Below are 25555 nucleotides of genomic sequence, written 5' to 3'. Positions count from 1 at the left end.
GGAAAGCGGTAGAATGACAGTTGAATACCAGTAGTTTTTTTAAAACTCAGATGATCTATTCAAACAACAGGGGACACAGCATTGTGGCATGTTGAAAAGACGTGCGCCTCAGCCACCACAGTAGAGGCTTGGACACAGTTTGGACCCGTAAACAGTATTAGCGGAACGTCGGTACGTCACGATTTAACAAAGCGGATGGTGTGACCCACTCAGCCACGCTATATTAATTTGATTTCTGGCTCCAACAACAAAAAAGCAGTTAAAACTGTCAACATAATATGGTCCTCTTTCTCCTTTTAATAACTTATTAGCCTCCCCTGGCAAAGCCTTATTTTGCCTTGTCTGTATTTTGTGTTTGTTCATTATTACATATTTCTGTCTTTGTAAGTCACTGCTGAACTGTAAACCAAGTTTTGCAATAAAGATGACTTGGAAAAAAAAAAAAAAAAAAAAAAAAGACCCACTCAGCCACGCCCACCACTCTGCCTGTTTTTAGTGTGTCTCCCCCGGCGTCGGTGTTGACAAAACACCGATGAAATACTCACTGAAAGCTTTCCGATCTATTCTGGACCTAGATCACTGACGGACCAGAGTCTGTGGGCGGTTTCCTGAAAGCAGGATGTGGGCCATTTGCAGCAGAACTATGGTAAGTAACGCATCTTTACACTGGCCAAAAGCCAAGTTTAATAGTAGAACGTCTCTGGCTTAACCCGCTGACATTAATAGAAGTATCTCAGACAGCCTTTATGATTATTATGACTCCTTAGTCAACAAAAGTTAGTTTAAGGTGATGAAGGAATGCAAGGTGTTAGCAAAGTTAGCTAACTTAGCTGGTAATGGACTAAAGTAACCTGAGCGGCTGCCAATTGTAACCAAGCTAACCTCAGTGGGTCAAAGGTGGTTCTGCAGTTAGCTTCCAGAGGAGGAGCTAACACTTCACTATAGACAGATGCATAACATCACAGCATAACATCAAGCTAACAGTCTTCGTCATCACGCTGATTTTGAAGACAAGGCCACCTGCTGTGTCTGTCCGGACAGACTTTTAATGACAGAAGCTAGCCTGTAGACACCGTGGAGTGTCCCGGGCTCATTTGATAACTGCAACCTGCTGCAGGAGACTGAATTGTTAATTCACCTTCATTCACCTGATCGCCAGATTCTTTAGAAAAGAAGAACTTAACTAATCGGAGGAAACTTTAATCACACCTTTTCATACACTTGTCACCTTTTGAAAATAGATAGCTGAATATTTTAAATATATTTGTTTTCAGCTGTATCATTTACTTCACAGCACGCCAGTTGATACACTCCCTGCTGCTGTCAGGTGAAAGTGAGTCAAACCGCCGCCTACCGGCGAAGCATGTCGCTACAATAGAGGTCACCCCTCAGCTGCTTGTAGACAGGGTCACTGTAGCTGTTAAACTAAAGTAGCTTTGGCAGCAGACACCACTGGCAACTGTCACAAGGACAGTTACTATAGTATGTTTATCTTTATTCAAATAGTTTTTATTATATTCTTATTCTTTCTAATATGTCTTTGTTATTGTCTCTAGTTTTTTAGACTTACTCTTGTGCTGCTACTTATTTCCCTTTTTACTGCTGTATTACCTGCAAATTACCCCCAAGGTGGCTCAATAAAGGAACATCTTATCTTATCTTAACACCAGTGATGGATTCATGTGGGAGTCGGTGGAGGAGGCTGCTGCTGGGATGACATGAATCAGCACCTTTAACACCAGCTTGTGGAGTCCATGTAGAGTACATGTGGTGTCCGTGCCAGCTCCAGTTTATGCTGTCATTAAAACAAATAGCACATATTCTGAAATTGATATACATTTTTTAAAGATTCAACTTTTCAATTAAACTGTTTTTGTAATCCTTTGTAATGAACAAAAATATTATTGCATTGAACTTCTTAAAGCCCCTGTACAGACTTTTCATTTAGTGTTGATTTTGGTGGCCCCGCTGGACGAAAGCGGTAGTGTTTTGCCGGAATGAAAACTGCATTTCCCATGAGCTCTAGCGCCCACTGTCGGGAAGACGTTTGTCTGGCCGGCGCGTGTAGATTTGTTTTGGAAACGTCGGAAAGACGACGTGACTTGCTTTGAAAACTTTTTTTTTTTTTTTTTTAGCAGCTATCTGCAGCGTGCATATGGACGAGGTACTGTGTCTATTTGTATTTCTACTTAATATAAAATGCCGCCGGTGAAACAAAGTAATGCTGCTGTTGCACTGCAATTTCCCAGCTATATATATTACCCACGGTGCTACAGAGCTAGCGTTACAGCAAAGTCACAGTGATTGTGATGGATGTTTTGTTCTAAGTAAGAAACTGAATCATTTATAATGACAGAGGATATTACCGATGCATCGTTGCAGGTCGGCTGGGCTGATACACACAGCTGAAATGGATGCGTGATCTAAGACGTTTGTTGTCGTTTTCACGAGTGTAGTATCTAGAGCTAATCTAGTGGTAACGTTAGCCAGCTTTGCTGTAACAACATGAATTCATGTATTGCTGTAAACCACGTCCCGCATTACATTTCATAAATGAAATAAAATTTACAAACCTGTCTAGGAGGAATCGGGCAAATTCTGGATCCGACCCTCCCTTCAAGCCCCGCAACTCTCTCCATCTCTGGAAGGAATCGCCAATGTTTATCCGTGTTTAGCCCTAGCTCGATCGGATTCCCTCTTGGCCTTTCGTTGGTCTTCGGTTCGAATTCTTTTTCTTTTCTTTGTCTCATTATCAGCCATGACAAAAGTTTTAGCTCGGTTAGCACTGGCTAGCGTAGCAACAAAACAGCTATGCCGTATCCTGAATGTCGTCAGTTCCGGTCTGACTGCCGTAAATCGTTTCGTCAGTGGTCCGACCCGACCAATGCCTTTCAGAGGTATAGAATTAGACTACTTAGAAAAAGCGTATCTTCACGCTGATGGGCTCATTTGCTGTTGTAGGTAACAGAGACACATCAGCAGAAAGCAGAGGCTTTTCTATATCCAGTTAAAAACTCCGTACAGGGGCTTTAAGTAATGTAATAATATAATAAACACAGTGTCAGTGAGAGCATGTGAGCTATGAACATGTCATGAACCCATTTGGAGGAAGAAGCCATGACATGTATCACAAATGTGATGTTCATGACATGGATTGAATAGAAAATATGGACTAGCTACCATGCTGCTGCTGATGGCTATCCACAACACCACAACATCACTGAAAAGAGTACCAAAGAGTTGTTTTGTACCCATTGTTAGCTAACAGGAGTCACGTTAATGACAGGGAATGAAATAATGACAAGCAACAAAATTACTGGCTTTGAAACTTACTGACTCCTCCAGTAAGTTGGTTAGTGTTTCAGAGTTAGTTTAATAACACTGTCCACTACAAACATGTATTAAGTGACACTGTCTTGTCTCTCAGGTGAAGCTGGGGGTGGCGAAACCCTGTGGCTTAATGAAGCCCTGTCATCTGGTGAAGCCTGTATCAGCAATCCGGGTCTCTGGCAGATACCTAACCCATCAGAAGGGACTGCCCAGTTTGCCTGTTCCCCCTCTGCAGCAGACCTGTGAGCACTACATCAGTGCCCTGGAACCCATCATAGAGGCAGAGGAGCTGAAGCACACCAAAGAGTTGGTGGACGAGTTCCAGAAAGCAGGTGGGGTTGGAGAGGGGCTTCAGAGGAGCCTGGAGAAGAGAGCATGCAACTCTGAGAATTGGGTGAGCTCAACAGCTGACAGGATCAGAAGTCGTCCAAAGTTTCATTCTGTTGATCTTCTATTAACTGTGTGTCACTCTGTCTCTGTAGTTGTCAGAGTGGTGGGTACAGATTGCTTACCTAGAGTACCGCTTGCCTGTGGTTGTTCATTCAAGTCCAGGGTTGGTCTTGCCCCGCATGAACTTCCGGGATAAGCAGGGACAAATAAGGTGATGTCAAACACACACACACACACACACACACACACACACACACACACACACACACACACACACACACAGATCAGGTGTTTGGACAACATTCTGATAACTGATATCTGATTTTCAGATTTCAAGTCACTTTTAAACTGTGTCACAGTCTGAATTGTATTCAGATTTATATTATATTTGTGGGTCTCGGTGGACATAACTCCTGTGAGATGCAGCGTGTGTGTTAATGTTGACAAATGTGAGCATTTAAACACAGAGTGTCAAGTCGTGTGCTGGTCTGATCAGATGTGGTTGCACATTTTTCACTGGACTCTGATGCATATACAACCCACTGATGATCATATCACCTGTTACCGATGATCCTGTTCACCTGTAGAATATTCCAAATAGGTGTTTCTGGAGCATAACACAACTTTCTCAGTCTTTTGTTGCTCCTGTCCCACCTTGTTTGCAAAAACATTACATGCATTGTCTTTCTACTCTTTTCAATTGCGTGTGGGTAAAAAAAGATAAACAATTACATTCTTTGGACATTTGTCCATGTCGTGCAGCACACGGTGCTGTGATCATTTTTTTTTTTTTAAACTCAGTTTAAAGTTTAGACACTAACTGATTTTCCTTTATTCAACCAACAGAAGGAAACATTTGTACAATTGAACATTTAAATGTGGAACACAGGTATGGCAGGTGTGTTATTAGCAATTAATAATTAGAAATAGTCATTTTTAAAATTAATAATAATTATTATTAATTAAATCAATAAAAAGGGGGAAAACCGTGGGACCAATAACCATTAGGGATGGGCAATGATTTTCGATTATTCAAAAAGTAGTTAAATCATAAATATTCGATTACTAAATCATGTCTGAAAAAAAATATTCCTTTGTTTTACTGGCGCCGTCCGCACGGGGGCAGTATAGCATTTGATACGCTGGGTGATGGGCTGACGTTAGATGCCACCGTAAAAGAAGAAACAAGCCGGAGCCATGGAGAGAGTGCTGCAGCCGTCAAAAAGTTCCGTGTGGAACTATTTAAAAAAAAAACAAATGAAACATAACATAGGTGCAGTGTAATCTCTGCGAGGCAAAGCTTGCATATCACAAGTCTACGTCAACCATGCACAGTCATGAGAGCGAAGCACCCGATAGAAAGTGGAGGCCCGTCGTCGTCACAGCAACAGTCAATGGCCAGCTATCTCACTACTAGACGAAGAACATGTGATGCCAGATGCACGGAGCAAACAGCGCCCCTCATTTCAAAGATGATTGCAAAAGACATGCTCCCCATCAGTTTCGTTGAAGGTGAGGGTTTTCGGAGTTTGAAGGAATTTGTTGAGCAAGAGTTCACAACGTGGGTCTCTTTCTGTCTATGCTGCAGCCGGGGGGGGGGGATTATTCGAAAAATAATCGATTACTTCCCTGTGATTATCGAATAGTAGTTTTGCTTGAAATGCCCATCCCTAATAACCATATTTAACATACAGTTTCAAAAGAGGAGTTCACTTTAAATTAGGGCTGTCAAATGATTAATTTTTTTATCGCGATTAATCGCATTTTGTCGACAGTTAACTTGCGATTAATTGCAATTTTTCTGGCACATTTCTTTCTGTTCTAAATGTAGCTTAATGTATTTTTGTCATGTTCTTAATACTTTTAACAACATAAGAAAGGGCAAATATGCTTGCTTTATAAAAATGTTTATTCAACACTTCAAATCAAGCAGGAAAGTGAAAGGCTCAAAAAATATCCCCTCACACTAAATGGGATCAAAACATGATGATGTCAGCTTTTGGCGAGGGGGGGAGCTCTCTGCATCTGCCGTGTGTTCGGCTTGCAAATGATATTTGAGACTCAACAACTAATTTCATGTTGACAGTACGTGCAGATAAGTTTTGTCCTTTGGACCGAACCATCTGGCAGTGTTTTGAAAGTGAATTTGCCGTTCATAAGTCCTTTCTCCATTTCCTTTCACTTTCGCTTTTCAGTCCACCGTGTTTTTCCGGAACGCCAACCCTGCTTCTTCTTCTTCTGTTTCCCTTTCTTATTCTTCTGCCACCCTCTGGATCAAGACTACAGGTGCCACCGACGGCCGTGAATCAAACAATGCGTGTTTCTTTTTTTTTATTATTAATCGCGCATTAAAAAAATTAACAGTGTTAAGAGGAGGTTGCGTTATTAACGCGTTATTTGGTTCACTTTGACAGCCCTACTTTAGATGTAAATATTTGTAAAAATGTAGAATTAACAGAACAGTGAAGGAGATTAATCTGAGCGCTGGCCATCACAATCAGCAGTTACCACAAAGCATATGCATGAATAATCACAGAAAACTGCTCTGTACAAATAATAGAATTTTTTAATCTGAATAAATTGTTTCATAATCAATAATACTTCAATCAGCAAACCTCATCAAACCACAGCAGCTAAGAGCACCAAGATGGACGATGCGATCTCTTGGAAGATAAAGTTTGAATGTGAACAAATGAATGTCAATCATGTTTCTCTGTTTAGGTTTGCTGCCAAACTGATAGCAGGTGTGCTGGACTTTAAGACAATGATTGACAAGTAAGTACTGACCTAAAAAGCTTCTCATTTTGACCAGATACCATTATCAGTTTTTTCTCTTAGCCTTAGGTTGCTAAAAAATCGACAACATCCACATTTGTGAGACGGACATTAGATATCTTTGGCTGAGTGTTAGCCACAAAGCTAACATTTATGAAAGCTTAACTAGCTTACTGTGTGTTGCAATAGCTGTTTCTACAATGAGCTCACTCGTCAATGTGATGCTGGATATTGAATTATTAACATGACCAATATTTGCATTATAAACCCTCTGTGACCTAGGTGATATTTTTCTTTGTTGGTTGGAATCTGATTTATCTACATAAATTAAAGGGTCAACCATGTAATATTTCATATACAGTGGTATGCAAAAGTTTGGGTACCCCTTAAGAAAATCACTGCATCAGTTTGTCACTGGCTTGTCTGGCTTGTCCAGATGTGTTTTTGCATACCTCATGTAACTCTTCTTGTGATGAACACTCAGGAAAGGCTTTTTGCGCATCACTCTACCAATGAGCTTTTCCTGGTGCAAAGTACGCTGGATTGTGGAACTACACCATCAGCAGCCAAATGTTCTTGTATTTCTCTTGCACACATTTAACATAGTGATCAAACCAAGTCCAGACATCTCTTGATCAACTGGTGTTACGCAAATGTGTATCCGCAGGGTGCAGGAGACGGACAGAAATCACCATTTAGGTCTGGTGGTCAAGGGCTCTTTCCAGACGCCACCTCAAATGTGCATTTTCTTCCTCATACCCTTCTCCTTATTCATAATAATGAATTATCTTAGTTTTTAGGACAGTGGAGAGTTGTTAAGAGGCGCCCATGTTGCCACACTCTAAGAAAGAAACTAGGACAAGCACAGCCAGCAATTACCTATGTTAAACAGCCTTTTCATGATTGGTTCCACCCGTCTTTGTAATTGAAGGTCTCACGAGCTAATCAAAGCAATTTTGTGCTGCAACCTGTCAGCTATAAATCCCTATAGGTCTTGAAATGAATGTGGTTAATAGGGTGCCCAAACTTTTGCACATCCCATTTTTTACATTTTATTTTATTATAATAAAACTATGTAATGCAGCTCTAAGAATTTCCGTCTGGAAAACACTCAAATGTCTACATCTCTATAGCAAAACAAATCTTGTTGCTGTGATCTTCTCTTATAAAGGTAGAGCAAATTTTCATAAAATCTCAGAGAGGTGCCCAAACTTTTGCATACCACTATATGTTTCATTGATCATATCATTTGGAGCAATTACACATTAATAAGTTCACAGAAAACTGGACTGTATGCGGTCATGTGACTAACCAGATGAGTCTTCACTGTGACTCAGTGTCGTATTACAACAGTAAAATGATCAGCTGATCCAAGAGCTGTCGGGAGATCTGATTACATTTTCCTCACTATGTAAATAGAGGTTGGTGTTTGTCAGACTGCTTTAGAAGAAAGTTAAAGATGGAGGCAGCACTACATTACTCAAAGGACACCTGCAGCGTTTCATGAAGGTGGTAGTCTCAGAGACACTGAGTGAAGTGGAATGTTGTGGCTAAGTAAGTGCCTGTATGTTTTGCAGTGAGACACTTCCAGTTGAATACCTGGGAGGGAAGCCCCTGTGTATGAATCAGTACTATGAAGTGCTGTCGTCCTGCCGGATTCCGGGTCTGAAGAAGGACTCGGTAGTGAACCACGCCAAGAGCTCCAGGCCGCCCAAACACATTACTGTTGTACACAACTTTGAGGTGAGGAGCTGTGTCCGAGCTCCTCTGGGATCAAGAACTTCTGTTCAGCGTAGTTTGTCTCTCTGTTGGTTACCAGGCTTCACTGGGCCAGACATTAGTGCTGACTGCCATCAACAGAAAAATCCAGGTTTTCTAGAGTATGACATTTTCAACATTGACTGGACAATAACCAACTGGTACTTTGTTTTTCTCTGACCGTATTCTTCTTCAGCTGTAGCTAATAACAATTGCCAGTAACAGTAATAACTAGGGCTGTCAAATGATTAATTTTTTTAATCGCGATGAATCGCATTTTGTCCATAGTTAACTCGCGATTAATCGCAATTTTTTTGGCACATTTTTTCTGTTCTAAATACTTTTAACAACATAAGAAGGGGCAAATATGCTTGCTTTATGAAAATGTTTATTCAACACTTCAAATCATGCAGGAAAATAAAAGGCTCAAAAAATATCCCCTCACCCTAAATGGGATCAAAACATGGTGATGTCTGCTTTTGGCGAGTGGGGGCGGTGGGCTCTCTGCATCTGCCATGTGTTTAGCTTGCAAATGATATCTGAGACTCAACGTACTTCAATGGTAACTCATTTCTCGACAGTAGGTGCAGATAACTATTGTCCTATCGTCGGAACCATCTGGCAGTGTTTTAAAAGTGAATTTGCCATTCATAAGTCCTTTCTCCATTTACTTTCACTTTCGCTTTTCAGTCCACCGTGTTTTTCCCGAACGCCAACCCTGCTTCTTCTTTTTCTGATTTCCTTTCTTATTCTTCTGCCACCCTCTGGATCAAGACTACAGGTGCCATCGACGGCCATAAATTAAACAATGCGCATTTCTTTTTTTTTAAAATACCGAGCGTTAATCGCGTGTTAAATAAATTAACGGCGTTAAGAGGATGTTGCGTTAACAAGTTATTAACGCATTAACTTTGACAGCCCTAGTAATAACATGTGGCACACCGGTAGTTGTCCACAAAAAGTGAGTAGCCTGACTGAGGCTTTCTTGTCTTTCCTCCTCATGGTATTAGTTCTTTGTGTTGGACGTGTACAACAGTGATGGAACTCCACTGACAGCTGATCAGTTCTGCGTTCAGCTGGAGAGGATCTGCAGCTCCTCACAGACCAACATTGAGCCTGTCGGCATCCTCACCACCCAGCATCGCGACTCCTGGGGCAAGTCCTATGTCAGCCTCATCAAGGGTGAGCGCAAAGACCACTGACACTGAGCTCAAGAGTGATGGAGTCTTCTCAAACAGCTGAAAAGCAGTGCGCTTGTTTAATGAAACTGAAATGTAGAAAGATAATACAGAAATTAAACGTTTGGGGATAAACTAAATGGGGAAAAACGTTAAGGGAAAAGAATACATACATAAAACGTGAATAAATACATAAATAAATGGAAAATGAAATGGGAAAATAGGTGAATTAATTCTAAGGGACATCTAGGGAAGCAAATTGAAACACATCAATTTATGTTAAATTAGATTATTGAATGCCTAAATTGTCTTGTATATTTTTGACGTATTCAATGACATATATATTTATTTTATTAATTTATTGAGCTATATGTTTATTTCTTTAATGTCTTTTTTGGATTTTGGATGTTTCAGTCTTCCACATGTCCAGTGAACCAGGAAGGGTAATCAGATGAAACTGCATTTCTAGGATTCGAACACATTTTTAAAAAGATAAATAAATAGTTTGATTAATTATAAAAAACATAGTGATGAATCATAAACCATCATCAAGTATCTTTATTTTGCAAATTCTAAATAAATGGAGTATTGTCTACTGTCTAGAATTCTCTATTAGTTAAACCGACTGATTACCATAAAAACTGATTGATCAATTGAAAACTGATTTGTGCAGATAATACCAACAAAGAGTCGGTGTCTGCGATCCAAAGGAGCATCTTCACCCTGTGTTTGGACGGAGCGATACCCCGAGGGTCTGAGGAGACGTACCGCAGCTGTGCTGCCATCCAGATGCTGCATGGAGGAGGCAGCCAGTGGAACAGTGGGAACCGCTGGTTTGACAAGACGCTGCAGGTGAGTATTATCATAAACACACACTTTTCTCAACATGTATACAGAAAAAGCAGGATTTGGTCAGTAAAAATATTACTTAAAATGTTTTTTTACCTGCATAGACCAATATAAACTTCTCCAATGCACTGCAATCAAACAGCCAGACAAGGGCCCAAAACTCCTGGACAGGCAAATTCACTTTCTGAACCTCCTGTTCAGTTTCAGTAGAAGGTCAGCAGAGTCTATTCGCTTTGGTTGGATGTGAAGTATAGACCGACATAGCTAAAAAGCCATTTGCACGCAGCAGAGCAGGGGGCAGAGCTGTGTTCATCTTGAGGCAGAGTTTGTTCATGACTGGGAAGCAGTGAAGCGGCTCCATACTGACAGTAGCTGGTGGATTACTGGCAGAAGGAGCTGGACTCTGTTTGGAAGATGTTTAAAGCTTTCTGCAACTTCTGCAGGACTCAACAAGGAAGTTACAACTTGTGCATGAAATAAACAACTAAGGCCATCGTTACAATAATTGGGATAGACTGCATAGATGGTAGCTATATAAATTAACCTAATCTATTTTTCCACCTCTGGTACACATTCCTCATTCTGTAATTCAGTCCGATGTTTTATGATTTGCTCTCTGAAGATTTCTGACCTTTCTTTTAGTTTATTGTTGGAGAGGATGGGACATGTGGTGCGAACTATGAGCATGCACCAGCTGAGGGCCCACCCATAGTGGCCTTGATCGACCATGTTGTAGAATACACGTAAGTGGGTCAAAGATTAATTTGGTTTTGTAGGTCTTTTATTATAGCATCTTTAAATGGTTAGCTAGCTGCAAGACAGACAGACTCAGTAATCTGCTAGAAAATCACAATTTGTTTTTTGTTCTCAGGAGGAAGCCAGAGATGGTGCGCTCTCCCATGGTGCCTTTGCCCATGCCCCAGAAACTGCACTTCACCATCACGCCTGAGATTAAGAAGGACATCGAGGAAGCCAAGCACAACATGAACACGTGAGGCCAGATTTTATTTCATGACATCAGTATAATAAATATATCCATATTTATACTTAATATTATTAGATATACAGATGGTCTCACTGTCCTGACATTTCTCCCACCACAGACTGGCCCAGGACTTGGACATGAGGGTCATTGTATTTGGCCACTTTGGGAAAAATGTCCCAAAGGCCCACAAGATGAGTCCTGATGCTTTCATACAAATAGCACTACAACTGGCTTACTACAGGTGAGCTGCAGAAAGGTGGCGTGGAGGCGAACAAAAAGGCTCACTTCAGAGTTTTTTGTAAAAAATAACAATCAGAAAGTTCAGTTGCAACAGAGACTCCTGCCTCCCTTCATGAAGGTGGATCTGCCCGTCCTCAACTACTTACAATAATCTGTAACCCGACGCACCAGATGGTTTGTTACAGTGAGAAGGAGCAGTAAGAAACTGTTTGGAAAAGGACACATACCTGCAAACTTGTCGCTTTTCTGCTACAATCGCCGTTTTCTTGGGTCATTCACGTGAATTGCATAGAACCGGAGAGTTTTTTTGTGTGTGTGTATGTGTGTGTGTGTGTGTCTTCAAAATAAGAGCTTTACATTGCACCCCATTGGAGTTTAGAGCTGGGTTCTTAGCGGGGGGCTTTTAATTTGAAAGTAGCGACCAGTAGTAGCTTGCTGCTACAACAACAAGCGGACAACGAAGACAGCTACAGAGACCGAGGAGACGGTAGCATCTCCTGGATCTCAGCAGCTGTCCAGTTGCTCAGCTTGACGTCCGCGGATGAAGTGATGGACTGACTGCTATGATCAGCTGTTTCCTGGTTTTAAAACTCCCCGGCTGTGGGTCGCACAACAGTGCAGGCCATTGACACCTCCGCCCATCTCACGCAATTTCTGGCATGTCGACGTCTCGGATTTAGATCGCAATGGAGTTGGAAAAAAGTGTACCCTCCAATGTGGCAAATTGGTGGACCAGGACAGACCCCCAATTTACCGCCCTCTGCCTAAATCTGGGGACTTGGCCGCGACAAGGACAGCCAAATTGGCTGCTTGCTGCTCAGTATAAAAACAGCTATTAACTATGTAAACAAGGACAGCCATCCACTGCAGGCACACTGTCAAACAGAAGTGCACAAGAAGAAGGTGCAGGTCATAGCATCAACACAGTGTAGCCAGCACCTTCCTTCCAAGCAGAGAGACAGCAACTTTTTCAAAAGCCATAATCATCTTGTCAAAACACACTCTTTAAGGGCTTTCATTTTTCATTTTGCCGCAGATTGCGCTACTAAAGTTGTACCCCCGCCAGTGACACTGTCACCTTTTTTACTCTGAGGAGTTTGCAGGTGTGGGACAGTCAAAAAAGTAAACATCTGTTTAACACTTTCTATGACAGGCTAAATTCACCAATCAGAATCAGTATTCCTTTATAGTCTCACAAACAGGGAAATTTGTTTGCCACAGCAGCCAAAGAACAGAATACTACAAAATAACAATAACAAAAAATCCATCCATCTTCTTCCGCTTATCCGGGTTGTGGGGGCAGCTGTCTGAGCAGTGACACCCAGACTTCCCTCTCCCCGGACACTCCCTCTAACTCTTCTGGGGCGTTCCCAGGGCGTTCCCAGGCCAGCCCAGTGACATAGTCACTCTAGTGTGTCCTGGGTCTTCCTCAAGGTCTCCTGCCCCGCCGGGGCATGCCAGGAACACCTTCCCAGGAAGGCGTCCACGGGGCATCCCATACAGATCCCCGAGCTACCTCAGCTGGCTCCTCTCGATGTAGAGGAGCAGCGGCTCTTCTCCGAGCTCCTCCTGGGTGACAGAGCTCCTAACTCTACCTCTAAGGGAGCGCCCGCCACCCTGCGGAGGAAAGTAATTTCTGCCGCTTGTATCCGGGATCTTATTGTTTCGGTCATGACCCAAAGTTCATGACCATAGGTGAGGGTAGGAACGTAGATTGACTGGTAAATCGAGATATTCGCCTTTCGACTCAGCTCTTTCTTTACCACAACAGACCGATACAACGTCCGCATTACTGCAGCTGCTACACCGATCTGCCTGTCAAACTCGCGCTCCATCCTTGCCTCACTCCCCCCAACCCGGAGGGAGCAAACCACCCTTTTGCAGTCGAGAACCATGGCCTCAGACTTGGAGGTGCTGATTGTCATCCCAGCTGCTTCACACTCGGCTGCTAATCGCCCCAAGACATGCTGGAGGTCCTGGCTCGAAGGAGCCATCAAGACAGAAGAAATTCTGTCTATAAAAATAATGAATAGACCTGGTGACAAAAGGCAGCCCTGCCTGAGTCCAACATGCACTAGGAACAGGTCTGACTTACTGCTGGCGATGCGAACCATGCTCCTGCAAAGGTCGTACAGGGACCGTACAACCCTTAGCAGAGGGCCTCCGACCCCATACTCCCAAAGCACCTTCCACAAATTCTGCGAGGGACATGGACGAACGCCTTCTCCAAGTCCACAAATCACATGTGGACTGGTTGGGCAAACTCCCATGAACCCTCGAGCACCCTGCGAAGGGTATAGAGCTGGTCCAGTGTTCCACGGCCAGGACGAAAACTGCATTGTTCCCTCTGAATCCGAGGTTCGACTATCGGCCAAATTCTTCTCTCCAGTACCCTGGAATAGACTCTCCCCGGGAGGGTGAGGAGTGTGATCCCCGATGGTTGGAACACACCCCTTTTTGAAGAGAGGGACCACCACCCTGGTCTGCCAGTCCAGAGACACTGTGCCTGACTGCCACACGATGCTGCAGAGACGTGTCAACCAAGACAGCCCCACAACATCCATAGACTTGAGGTACTCAGGGCAGATCTCATCCACCCCCGGTGCCCTGCCACCGATGAGCTTCCGAACTACTTCAGTGACTTTGGCTCGAGCGATGAATGAATCGACCTCTGAGTCCCCAGCCTCTGCGTCCTCTATGGAAGGCGTGTCAGTGGGATTGAGGAGATCCTAAAAGTATTCCTTCCATCGCCCAACAATGTCCCCAGTCGAGGTCAACAGCTCCCCACCTCCAATGTAAATGTTACAGGTACCGCTGGACAGCACCAATGTAGCAGTTAAAAGCCTTGACCTGAAAGTCAGGAAAACAAAATAAGACACCGGAGATGTGGCTGCTCTCTTCCAGATCGTCTGGCAGGAAATGAAACGAGGCAACAGGGTACTCACCCTTCTATTTAATGTACGGCTGCCATCCCTGTCTGCATGTAGATCTCTTATTTGGTCTGACGGCGGAGGAATGACCAGTGTTGGTGGAGGACTGCTTCCCCTTCCTGAGGCACCAGATGGTTTGCCAGAATTTCTTCGAGGCCGACCAGTAGTCTTCTTCCATGGCCTCCCAGAACTTTTCCCAGACCCGAGTTTTTGCTTCCGCTATGGCGTTATATTTGTGTCAAAAGTCGCGTAAACTATTCCGTGTCACGAGCGCAGATTTCAACTGCCGCGCGCACTAGTTTGATCTTCGCGCATATATTCAGTAACAGAGTGAAGCAGAGGCAGGTGCGCGCGAGTAAAAAGCAACAGCCAAACGCACAACAAGGCTGTGTAGCTGCTTTCTCCTCTGTGCTCGCTCGCGGTGGAGTTCTGCTCGCTTGAAGCAGACTTTTGACATTTTGGGTGCGGAGACCAAGGCTGACCCCGGCCCTCTTATGATTGGTCATTTTCCAGCCCCCCCACGTGGGTAGAGAGCCTCAAGAGAGAGCGTGGCGCCACCTCCGTTCACTGCATTGAGTTTTTTCACAGCAATGTCGGATCATGGAGCCCCTCAAAAGTCCCGGAAGTTAGCACAAGCTAACCGACATTCAATGTAATTCCTATGGAGCACACGGCCGGAGCAACACTTGTTCAAGGTAAAATGTTTAAAGAATGACAATTTCATGTCAGTAGTGCATTGGAATTAAATTGACATGAGTAATTAAGTATGTTGGCGGATTCTTCCCGTCTAGATGAGAAGATTTAGAGAATATTAACAGCTAAAAGTTTAGGCTAGCACACTGGATAACGATAGCAACACATGCAACAGGCTGATAAATGTAAATTCTGTTCTCTAAATACAACTTAATCCAATGCTGTCAATTTATACTAGTAGCGAGGTTAATGTACAGGCAGTGTGATTGTAGTTAAACATCAATTTAATATCATTGAGGCTGCGAAATGATGGGTGAAGCTTATGATATGAGGATACACTGATTATGAACTGCGAGCGCATAATGTCTCTCACCACGCATTGTACTGACTTTTTATATATTGCTAGCTAGAAAGAGAGCTATTTTGTGAAATATTGTAGCCCATACACTTATACAATAGCCACCTATATTAGGGCTGTCAGTTTTTATTTGATATTCGAATATAGGTGCAGTGATGCCACTTCACAACTTTATCTTGCATGATGCAGGCCAGGAGTGCTGAGTAGACAATAGAGAGACTGAAAACATAATGAATGTGATGTTTTTCAAGCAGTCATACTAAACAAATGTCCCTAACAGGTGATATCATCTTGCGTATATTTGGGGACCTACAGTAGGAGCACTTTGTTGTGGAGCATAAGTGATGCTGCAGACCAGGAGTACTGAGTGGACCACAGGGAGACTGGAAACATAGTAAGGTGGGTCAGGCACAATAAATCCTGCTAAATGGGTATTACCTTGCAATATAATTAAAGGAATAATACTACACATAACCATTGCTATTAGTCATATTATTTAATACACCTGTGTAACATCATACAGTGCAGTACAAAGGCTGTGCCATAAATTCTACTTTTTTAAATCCTATACATGTTCAGTTTTTGTTGACATTATCAGAAAGCTGTTCATTCTACTTTGTTATTTGTTGAGGTCATAGTGGGTGGTGGTGCTGTGCTAGACTGCATTATCTCAACAATTGTTGCTTATATTTTGCCTTCAAGTATTGTAATGAAGAGGGCAAAATATCAGGAACACTGATGAATATAATGCAGTGCAGCACAGCAGCATCCACTATGACTCCTGTAATAAAAAGCAACCAGAATGATCACCTTTTTGACAATGTCAGCTAAAAATAGAAATGTATAAGTTTTATAAATGTAAGAATGTATGGCAGAGCAGTTGAACTGGATTATCTTAGATTGCACAAGTGCGCCTAATGACATAGGTGATGAGTCTATGTATATTAGTAACTGTAATGGATATATGGTTATTTAATAATTTAAGTTATCATTCGGCATTGATGCTGCATGCTGCACATCAGGAGACATGAAGAGTAAGGACCAAAGATCTTATAGCTCAGGAGTGATGATGACGAGATGTTACATGTCTCTTGTTAATGGTTGTAGTCTTCTGGTAGTTGGTGGAGGGACAGTGATGCTGACTTTATCCTGGCACACTTTCAGCTGTTCTGGGATTGCTTGATGTTGAACCTAGGCCACTGTTCTTTTTCACCTTCTTGGATTGGCTCATGCTTCCGAGATGGCCGTCTTTTTAAGTTTTGTTTTTTTCCTCATTTTGTATTTTTCTTGCTTCAATCTGCAACCTCAGCCTAATAAATCTCCTGATGATCTTTTCTTTTACTCCACAGCATGATGGAAACCTGCTGGAGAGTGCCAGAGCTTCACCCTCTGCATTTGGAAGCTCCATGAGGGAGGAACCAGTCTTTGTCCTAAACAGTTCCTCGATGTGGTGAATGATATCAGAGGCTTCTTGGGAGGGGTGGCAAATTGCAACTTCCCTTGCTTTTTGCATTGTTTTTCATGTTCTGTGTTCTATTTTTAATTGAAGAAATCTTAAAGTTCCAACTGGTGTGGTATTTAAGTGTGCAAAAGTACAAATGCATTGTTTGAATATTACCTCCAATATTTTTTTGTTAATAAAATCTTTGTAGGTGGGTAAATTGCTCCTTCTGACTTCAGCCAGCCATGCTTTTCTCCTGTCTCTGTCTTGTCTACATGTGCATGCCTTTCTCTGAGCGATCAGAGCATCCCCATGCAGCACAGCACACGGTGTGAAGACTGTATTCAAGGACACAAACAGCTTGACCTGCTGATCAGTTTGACTTCTTTAGATACTGTTTTTAAGGAATTAATTGTGGTATTAAGTGCATTGGGAAAAACAAGACAGTGTGTGATTTATTATGCATCAATGAGTAAGTTTAGGATAAGTAAGAATAGTTAACAAATAGTGATAGTATTCCAATTACTTGCAATGAATTCAGATCCAAATTATTTTTTTCCTATTAGAACACAGTTAACAACATCTGATATCATCATCATATTATCATCATCATAATGCTGTTGTGAGTCAAGACTTATTGTGCAGTCAATTGGCAAATCATTGTCAGTCACCTGTTAGTCTGCCTCCCTCAAGTCTGAAAGTTAAAAAAGAATGACTTTACAGGTTTAGTAAAGTTCAGAGTTCAAAGCAATTAACACAAGTGCATATATATTGATAAGAATAGTTAACAAATGGTGACAGAATTCCATTTATTTGCAATGAATTCAAATCAAAATTTAATTTATTTGCCATGGATTTCTAATTAGAACACAGTTGTCATTATAATACTGCTGGGAGTCCAGATTTGTCAGTCACCTGTTAATCTGCCACTGAGCTTCCTGTCTGTGACGGAAGCTGTCATCAGCAGGAAACTGAAAAGGCACCCACATGGGGGGGCTGGAAAATGACCAATCATAAGAGGGCCGGGGTGAACCTTGGTCTCCGCCCCCAAAATGTCAAAGTCTTTGCTTCGAGCGAGCAGAACTTCACCGCGAGCGAGCACAGAGGAGAGAGAGAGCACGCACAAAACAGCTGCATAGCCTTGTTGTGCGTGTGGTTGTTGCTTTTTACTTGCGCGCACCTGCCTCTGCTTCACTCTGTTACTGAATATGTGCGCGAAGATCAAACTAGTGCGCGCGGCAGTTGAAATCTGCACGCGGCAGTTGAAATCTGCACGCGTGACATGGAATAGTTTACGCGTGAGAGAGCTCTGCGCGGGTGCAGATGTGTTTTCGCTCGCGCGACTTTTGACACAAATATAACGGCATACGCGACCGCCTGCGTTGCCACATGCTTGGACTGCCGGTACCCGTCAGCTGCCTCAGGAGTCCCCCGAGCTGACCAAGCTGAAATAACAAAAAATAAACAATATAATTAATAAGGTAAGAAATAGAAAAGACTTGTGTTTACATATAAACATGATATCAATCAACAGATCAACAGAATCACTGATTTGAACCAGTGACCGTCTGAAAATTGGACGACCCTCTCTACCTTGTGAGCCACAGCCCCTCATAACTATATGTAGAAGCCTAAAACTAATCGATTGCCAGTGTAAGAGTGATTCTTCTGTGCAGAATGCAGTGACTTTCAAGTGTTGCAAAGTAACTTCTCTCCAGAGGGAGCTGTGACAAGTCTGATGATAAGTGTCCTCCATCGATGTTACTTTGTACTTCATCGAGTACGTGTCTGTTGGTCTGAAGACGAAAAATCTATTGATGTAGAGTAGAGCTAAGTGAGCTCCTTGTCTGTTGTAGGCTACAGGCTCCAGGTTACATTAACCACAGTTAGCATAACACAGCCAGATCTATGACAAAATTGTTAATGGCAGTGTGGGTAAGGTAGTTGCCATGTTTTTATAAGAAAGCCTTAAAAAGAAAATAAGAAAGAGACCTGTCACTAATGTTGTGTTACTGCATCATCACACCAAGTCTCTTGTCAGTAGCCCCATTCACACTGGCTTGGGTGCGGCTTTAGTCCGCCAGTGCCCAGCCTCCGTCTCAGTGTGAATCTCTCGGAGGCGGCGAGGGATGAAATTTGAAATCTGGAGGTAGTGTCAGGGCCGTATTATTGGAGAACCCAACCAGTGTGAAGAGATAAGCCGGCTTCGCGTATTGGGGGCATGTCGATCGTACTGTGGTTAGCTGCACAAGTCCTTCACTCAGCTTAATACAGAGAAATTTCCAACAAAGCAACGTTACATGTCCAAACAAAAGTAACATAGTGACTGTAACTGTCTTTGGCAACTTATATGAGGAAAAAAATACCGCAGATATACATGGAGAAGCGTCCGTCCTACCGACTCTTCCTCACATTTCTGTCCGAAAAACAGCGTCTGTCACCTGCAAAAGACTTTAACTCTTTAAGTGTTTGTGATGAAAATAAATCACTGCGACAGTCAGCCCTCATGACCGAGACTTCAGTGCACTTTCCACCAGAAAACAGCCTTCGTCCCGCGATTGAGGGCGTTAGATTGACAGGGGGACACTAGGGAAACACCTTGATAAAACACTGATGTCATCATCATGACATGGACCGTCACGCCTCTTTAAGAGCCGTATTGCCGGCTTTCTGTGTGAATTCACGGTGGTTCCTCTACAAGGCAGAGCTGCTTCGCTCTGTGTGAATCACGATCGGCAGAGAATTGGCGAACCGCTGCTGCAGCTTTTATACATCTTCTCCTGTGTGAATAGGGCTATTGTTTAAAGTGTGTGACTTTGATGCTGTGAGTCTGAGTTGCTGAAGACATGAAGGTCATGATGACTCAACAACAGCAGGTGTGTTAGAGTTCTCTCACACCATCTTTCCTCTTACCCACAGGATGTACCAGCGCTGCTGCGCCACATATGAAAGTGCCTCCCTGCGTATGTTCAGACTGGGCCGCACAGATACAATACGATCGGCCTCAAGTGCCTCTGCTGCCTTTGTGAAGGCCTTCGACAATTCAAGCAAACAGGTGTGAATAGAGGGAAGATTTTGACAGCCTCTATTTGTAGTTACAGCCCCTGTTTTGACAGTAACTAAGGTTACAATGCAAACACTCTGGTATGTATTACTGGGCACAATGCTTGTGATACAACAGTCAGGTTCACAAAGAACTTATACATTTCAGAAAAAGATGAAACTGCAAAGTGGTGATGAATATTGAGGAACAGTTATTCTTTAAATGTTGATGAATTTCAGTGTTACATATTCAGATTAAAGTTAATTAGATTCAGATATATTTGAACACTCTTCAATCAAAAAATATGTCTTAACTGTTTTCTTCCTGTTTTTTCACAGAACACAGAGAAGGTTGATCTGATGGTAAAAGCTGTAAGAGCACACAGGTCATACACTAACATGGTGAGTATTCATAGCACCAGTGGTGGCAGAGAGTGGAGGAGAAGTCTGCTGATCTTTTATATGTTTCTACCTACAGGTATCATATGTGTTGATCACAGCCTGATGTGTCATCTTCCACAGAGCTCCAATGTCCTCCAAAAACTATGAAAACACATCAGTGAACCACATGTTCCTTCATTACCATGAACACACACACGCACACGCACACACACCTAGTCTAGTTTACTTGGACTTAGTCCCACACACACCGTCCTGCTGCCACAAACACTCTCTAGAGCAGCAAGATCAATCTGCAGCTGAAAATGGTCCCCATCAATGGACTGTTCCTTCCTGTTTGAGGAACGTTTGATTAAAAGCTAGTCATCAGTTGGTTTAGTGAATAATGTGTTTAGTGTTTACTGTAGTTGCAATAAAAACAATTTAGAACATTTGGCCTTATTGTTGACTAGTTTGGATCTGATGACTGCCATCACAACCAAATGAATTCTGTCTGTCCCCACAGGCAGTCAGTGGCCAGGCCATAGACAGACACCTCCTGGGCCTTAAGATGGTGGCGGTTGAGAAAAAACTCCCGATGCCTGATATCTTCACAGACACAGCCTATGCCAAAGCCTTATGCTACCAGCTGTCTACGAGTCAGGTATGGGCCTGACAAAACCACTGAGAAATTCGTAATGGCTCATATATTTTCTTCTAATGATAGAATCAAAGTTTTAAGGAAATGTGTTGCTTTGTGCCAAAAAATGAATATTCTAAAAATACACATCAGTATATGGCAGCAGATGGACCAAACAGTTTGCTTACTAAAATCACATTCTCATTTCTTCACAAGGTACCATCCAAGACTGACTGTGTCATGTGTTTCGGCCCGGTCGTACCTAATGGATACGGTGTGTGCTACAACCCTATGGAAGATCACATCAACTTTGCAGTGTCGTCTTTCAACAGCTGTGAAGAAACGAATGCAGCACATCTGGCTCAGGCCGTGGTGGAGGCACTGCTGGACATGAGGACAGTGCTGGAACAAACCCCGAGACCCAAACTGTGAAGCTCTTCTAGACTTTAATACTCATGGATGAAGTGAGTGCTACTGGGCTAGTGTCAGTGATGACTCAAGTAGCCACCCATCACACATAATAGTAATGACTGGATCCCACAGCTGGTGCAAGCTCCTGTTGATAGTATGAAGCAGCTTTTTATTCACTCACCATGTTATTGATCATCATCATGCACTTTAACGATGCTGTTTCAAGACAGGGCAGTGCTGGTACTCTAGTGTTACAATGAACATGCACATTGAATTAATAGTGATGCAAAAACTCAAACATTTCTGTGTCAGATTGTAACACTGAAATATCAACAGAAGTGACCTTGTTGTGGTGCCCTGGTAGCTCAAAGAAATCATACAGGAATACAGTTGAATCAACAAATCTTTCTTCAGTAATTTAATGTAAATACACAAGTTTTATTTACTCAAGTTGATTAAACTTAAATTGTCTTACTAAACTTGTTAATAAACTAATTTGTAAACTCAAAGTCTTGATTTGAACTGACTGGTTAGATGACTGTACGTGATGGAAACATGATCAGCATATCACATTAGCCGACTTCCCAGCATGCATTGTTTGAGAGTTGAAACTCTCCCGGGACCCTTCTGTCTCATAGTTTGAAGAAAAGATACAGAAGGGTCCAAAGGTCTGAGACAACTCGTCAAGATACTTCTGTTTTGCATTTGTTTCAGATGTAATTCTAGTTGTTTGATCCCAAAGCATAGTATCAGAATAAATGCAGTTTAATAATGCTTTTTGTGATGTCACAGACTGCTTTTTGTCATGTCACAGAGGATGTTTGGCCTTCTCAGTCTTCATGTGCCATCATAAATGTTGAATGTGGTTGAGATCAGCTAACTGTGGAGGACAGTCCAGGAAGTCAGGACTCCTTGGTCTTCTTTGGCCTTCAGTAGTTGGGTGAAAGCTTTGAGGTGTTGGGCATTTTATCCTGCTGCACGATGAATCCTTCTCCACAAAGATCAAACCAGAGGGTGGAGCATGTCTCTGAAGAATGGAGGGGTTCCTCTTCCTCAGTCAGGGCAAAGTCAGTTCTGTGCAGGAGTCTGAAAACATCTTCTGTCAACATCTGTTCGTCTTCCTACATACACCCTCCTTCTACTTATCTGTCACTCAAATTGATCAGTAAATAGACTTTTTTCATCATCCACTGTGAAATTATGGTATTTCTTTGCTCACTTCAAGTGTTTGTTCTTGTTTCCCCCCTGAGAAGTGGTGGTAGTTGTTTTTTTTGCAATAATGAAAATGAAGATTGGTAATGACGTAAGTCTCGACCTCCTCACACTTTTGAGCTTCAAATATTGACAATTATCTTTTTACCAATGCTGTTAAAAAGCAGCTCAAACAGGAGCAGCTGTGACCTTCCTGTGTGAGGATGAAGAACTGGCTCTTTAAATTGAGAAAATGTAAAAAGAAATAAAATTTGTTGGTAATTTTTGTCAGTGTGCCTGAGACCTCCATTGTTGTCAAAAAGTAATTAAAATCAGTTCATCAGGTTACATTTTGGATGTCAAACAGCTGGTTTGCTTTCTTTCTTACATTATTCACAACAGCAGCTCACCTGTGGTTACATGATAGAAATATACAGGTGCTCTGCTCTCTGGAGAGTAATAATCAATGCTTAGAAAATGTATAAAACGTGCTGATTTATTACAAAAACTTCCAGATTGTTTTGTGTATGTGGGATTTCCCCTATTCAGGTCATAATGTGCAGAGTCTGGAATTCAAAGCCAATGTTAGTGAAAAGTATTATCAGTAAGGTAGTAACTGTTTTATAGATTTCATTAACATTTCGATTTCATTTCAATGTGTCTTTACTAATTCAGATTCAGATATCTTAAATAGACTTGAAGCTAACACTGTTTATGTTTGAAAACAAACCAATAAATATAAAAACATTGAATTAAAGTTTTGAACTGGACAAGTTATATTTTTTTATATATATATTTTTAAATATATGTTAAACATTGTTTGATGGGCTGTGTGTTGTCTCTGCTCACTTTCTTTCCAAGTCTGTTGATAGACGGTGTCCAGTCGAGGGAGTTCTATCCCGACTCTGTGCTGGGCCACCACCTTCACCATGTGATGCAGGTCTGACTCTCTCTTTTTTTCTGGCAGCTGTGCAGGTGGCAAACCACATTGTGGTTCATCAGGACGGTTCCAACTGTGCTCCTGTAGACATTCAGCAGCTGTTTTGTTTGTCTTTGTTGCAAGCTTTCTTACAAGCACTTCGGTATTGGTTGTTCTCGTAAGCTCATTCATTATATAACCCTCCTCACTTTATCAAATAGAAAAGTTGGCCTCCTAAAATGACCTACCAAAAGGTTGGTAGGTCTGTTTTCAAACAAGTTTTAGGCCCCAAGTGATTCAGCAGAGACATTTATGACATCAAAGAATTTTCATTATTAAACCATATCTTCAAGAAATCTATCTATCTATTGATCAATTGATATATATAGATATACATATATATATAGATACATAGATAGATGTATAGAAATGTCTATATATCTATACGTCTTCATCACCAGGAGGTGCTGGCTTCTTCTTCGTGGGCAAGAAGGACGGATCCCTGAGACCCTGCATAGACTACAGTCCTCTTAATGACATTATGGTAAAGAATCATTATCCCCTTCCTCTTATGTCCTCTGTATTTTACCAACTCCAACAAGCTAAGGTGTTCACTAAACTGGACCTGCGGAATGCCTACCATCTGATACGCATCAGAGAAGGGGATGGGTGAAAAAAAAACGGATTTAACACTCCCAGTGGTCATTACGAGTACCTAGTCATGCCATTTGGACTCACCAACGCTCCTGCCGTCTTCCAAGCCATGATAAATGATGTTGTAGTTTCTGGGCTTCTCTTCTTTAAGGTGACGGCGTGTAGTTTGATCATAAACGGAGTCTGTGGAGGCAAGGCGGGTGGAATGAAGAAGCAATCTTTATTAAAACAGAATCTAGCGCCATGAATCCGGGTCAGAAGCGGACGCTTTCTGATATTATCAAATCTGTGGACAAAACAATGCCAAAAAATTCTCTGCCCCCTGCCCCCTCAAAACCTCAGCCTTTGCTTCTTAGGAGGTTTTTCCAAGTGCCACCCCCCGTTTCTTTCCCTGCACCGGCCTTTAGAGCCCCTTTCCCAGTAAACACCCACTTCTTCTAATTGGTCATTTTGGCATATTATCCAGTAGCCTAAAAGAGGAGTTGACCTGTTTCCCTACTCTTCTCCCCTAACTCATCTGACCTGGCTGTGGTCAACTGTAGGTCTTGTCCCCAAAATGACCCAAATGGGTTCCCCATCCCTCTATGGGAACATAAACGTTTGGGCATCTGCCACCATTTGGCGGGGGCCAACCTTAGGTTTTAGTACTTTATGATGGCCTGCTGACCTTTAGCCCTCACCGGTTGAAAAACTACTTCAGGACCCCTGGAGCTGTAAGCCTCACTCTGTCTGCACTCTTTAACTCACATGGGGAAAAACAATTAATCATCATTTAACCTACACTAAGTAAATTCAAAAATCAGAATGTGTTGCCATCCTGACACCTCAATGTGTTAAGAGATTTCCTTGACCACTTTGTGTATGTGTATTTAGACGACATTCTCATCTACTCACCTGACATTGACACACACCGAGATCATGTTTCCAAAGTGCTCCCGAGATTGTTGGAAAATGACCTGTATGTCAAAGCTGAAAAGAGTGCATTTCATGCTGTCTCCTTCCTGTCTCCTTCCTGGGCTTCATTGTAGCTCCTGGAAGAGTTCAGATGGATCCGGCTAAAGTTAGCGCTGTGGCTGATTGGCCCACACCTGATAGCCGCAAGAAGGTTCAGCAGTTCATAGGATTTGCTAACTTTTACAGGCAGTTTATCAGAAACTTCAGCGCAATAGCTTCTCCTCTCCATGCTCTTACTTCCTCTCGTGTGCAGTTTCACTGGTCTCCTGAGGCGGAGAGGGCGTTCCAGACCCTCAAACATCTATTCACCTCAGCTCCCATACTCACCTTGCCAGACCCACAGCGTCAGTTTGTGGTCGAGGTGGATGCATCCAACGAAGGCGTCGGGGCAGTTCTCTCTCAGCGCTCAGAACACGACAACAAGATGCATCCCTGTGCC

At 42.4% G+C, this 25555-nt stretch overlaps 1 protein-coding gene and 1 long non-coding RNA gene across 3 annotated transcripts; both read left to right on the top strand.

The window, feature by feature from the left end:
• The first annotated feature begins 465 nt into the window (after positions 1–465).
• On the top strand, positions 466–22880 carry LOC115592852 (carnitine O-acetyltransferase-like). Of its 2 annotated transcripts, XM_030436043.1 has the most exons (14): positions 466–646; positions 3428–3724; positions 3813–3931; positions 6442–6495; positions 8073–8238; positions 9264–9435; positions 10105–10283; positions 10923–11023; positions 11152–11271; positions 11384–11506; positions 19847–19982; positions 20309–20371; positions 20874–21011; positions 21204–22880. In XM_030436043.1, the coding sequence occupies exons 1-14, from the start codon at positions 620–622 to the stop codon at positions 21417–21419; spliced, it is 1911 nt and encodes a 636-aa protein (XP_030291903.1). In that variant the 5' UTR covers positions 466–619; the 3' UTR covers positions 21420–22880. The 2 variants fall into 2 exon arrangements, with proteins under 2 accessions (XP_030291903.1, XP_030291904.1); XM_030436044.1 differs by lacking the exons at positions 20874–21011; positions 21204–22880 and adding an exon at positions 20448–20866.
• Positions 13189–17292, top strand: LOC115592853 (uncharacterized). Its single transcript, XR_003986228.1, has 2 exons — positions 13189–15885; positions 16836–17292. It is a non-coding gene; the product is annotated as an uncharacterized LOC115592853 (long non-coding RNA).
• Positions 22881–25555: the final 2675 nt, after the last annotated feature.

The sequence above is a fragment of the Sparus aurata genome, chromosome 12, assembly GCF_900880675.1.
Source record: "Sparus aurata chromosome 12, fSpaAur1.1, whole genome shotgun sequence".
Classification (NCBI taxonomy): Eukaryota; Metazoa; Chordata; class Actinopteri; order Spariformes; family Sparidae; genus Sparus; species Sparus aurata.
This window is presented reverse-complemented; position numbering and strand designations above follow the sequence as displayed.

What these genes read in the sequence shown, in the direction of transcription:
- LOC115592852 (XM_030436043.1), top strand. Translation starts at nt 620, where the DNA reads ATGTGGGCCATTTGCAGCAGAACTATG. An exon ending in CTATGTCAGCCTCATCAAGG is followed by an intron (nt 9,436 to 10,104) that starts GTGAGCGCAAAG and finishes TGATTTGTGCAG; the next exon opens with ATAATACCAACAAAGAGTCG. An exon ending in TCGACAATTCAAGCAAACAG is followed by an intron (nt 19,983 to 20,308) that starts GTGTGAATAGAG and finishes GTTTTTTCACAG; the next exon opens with AACACAGAGAAGGTTGATCT.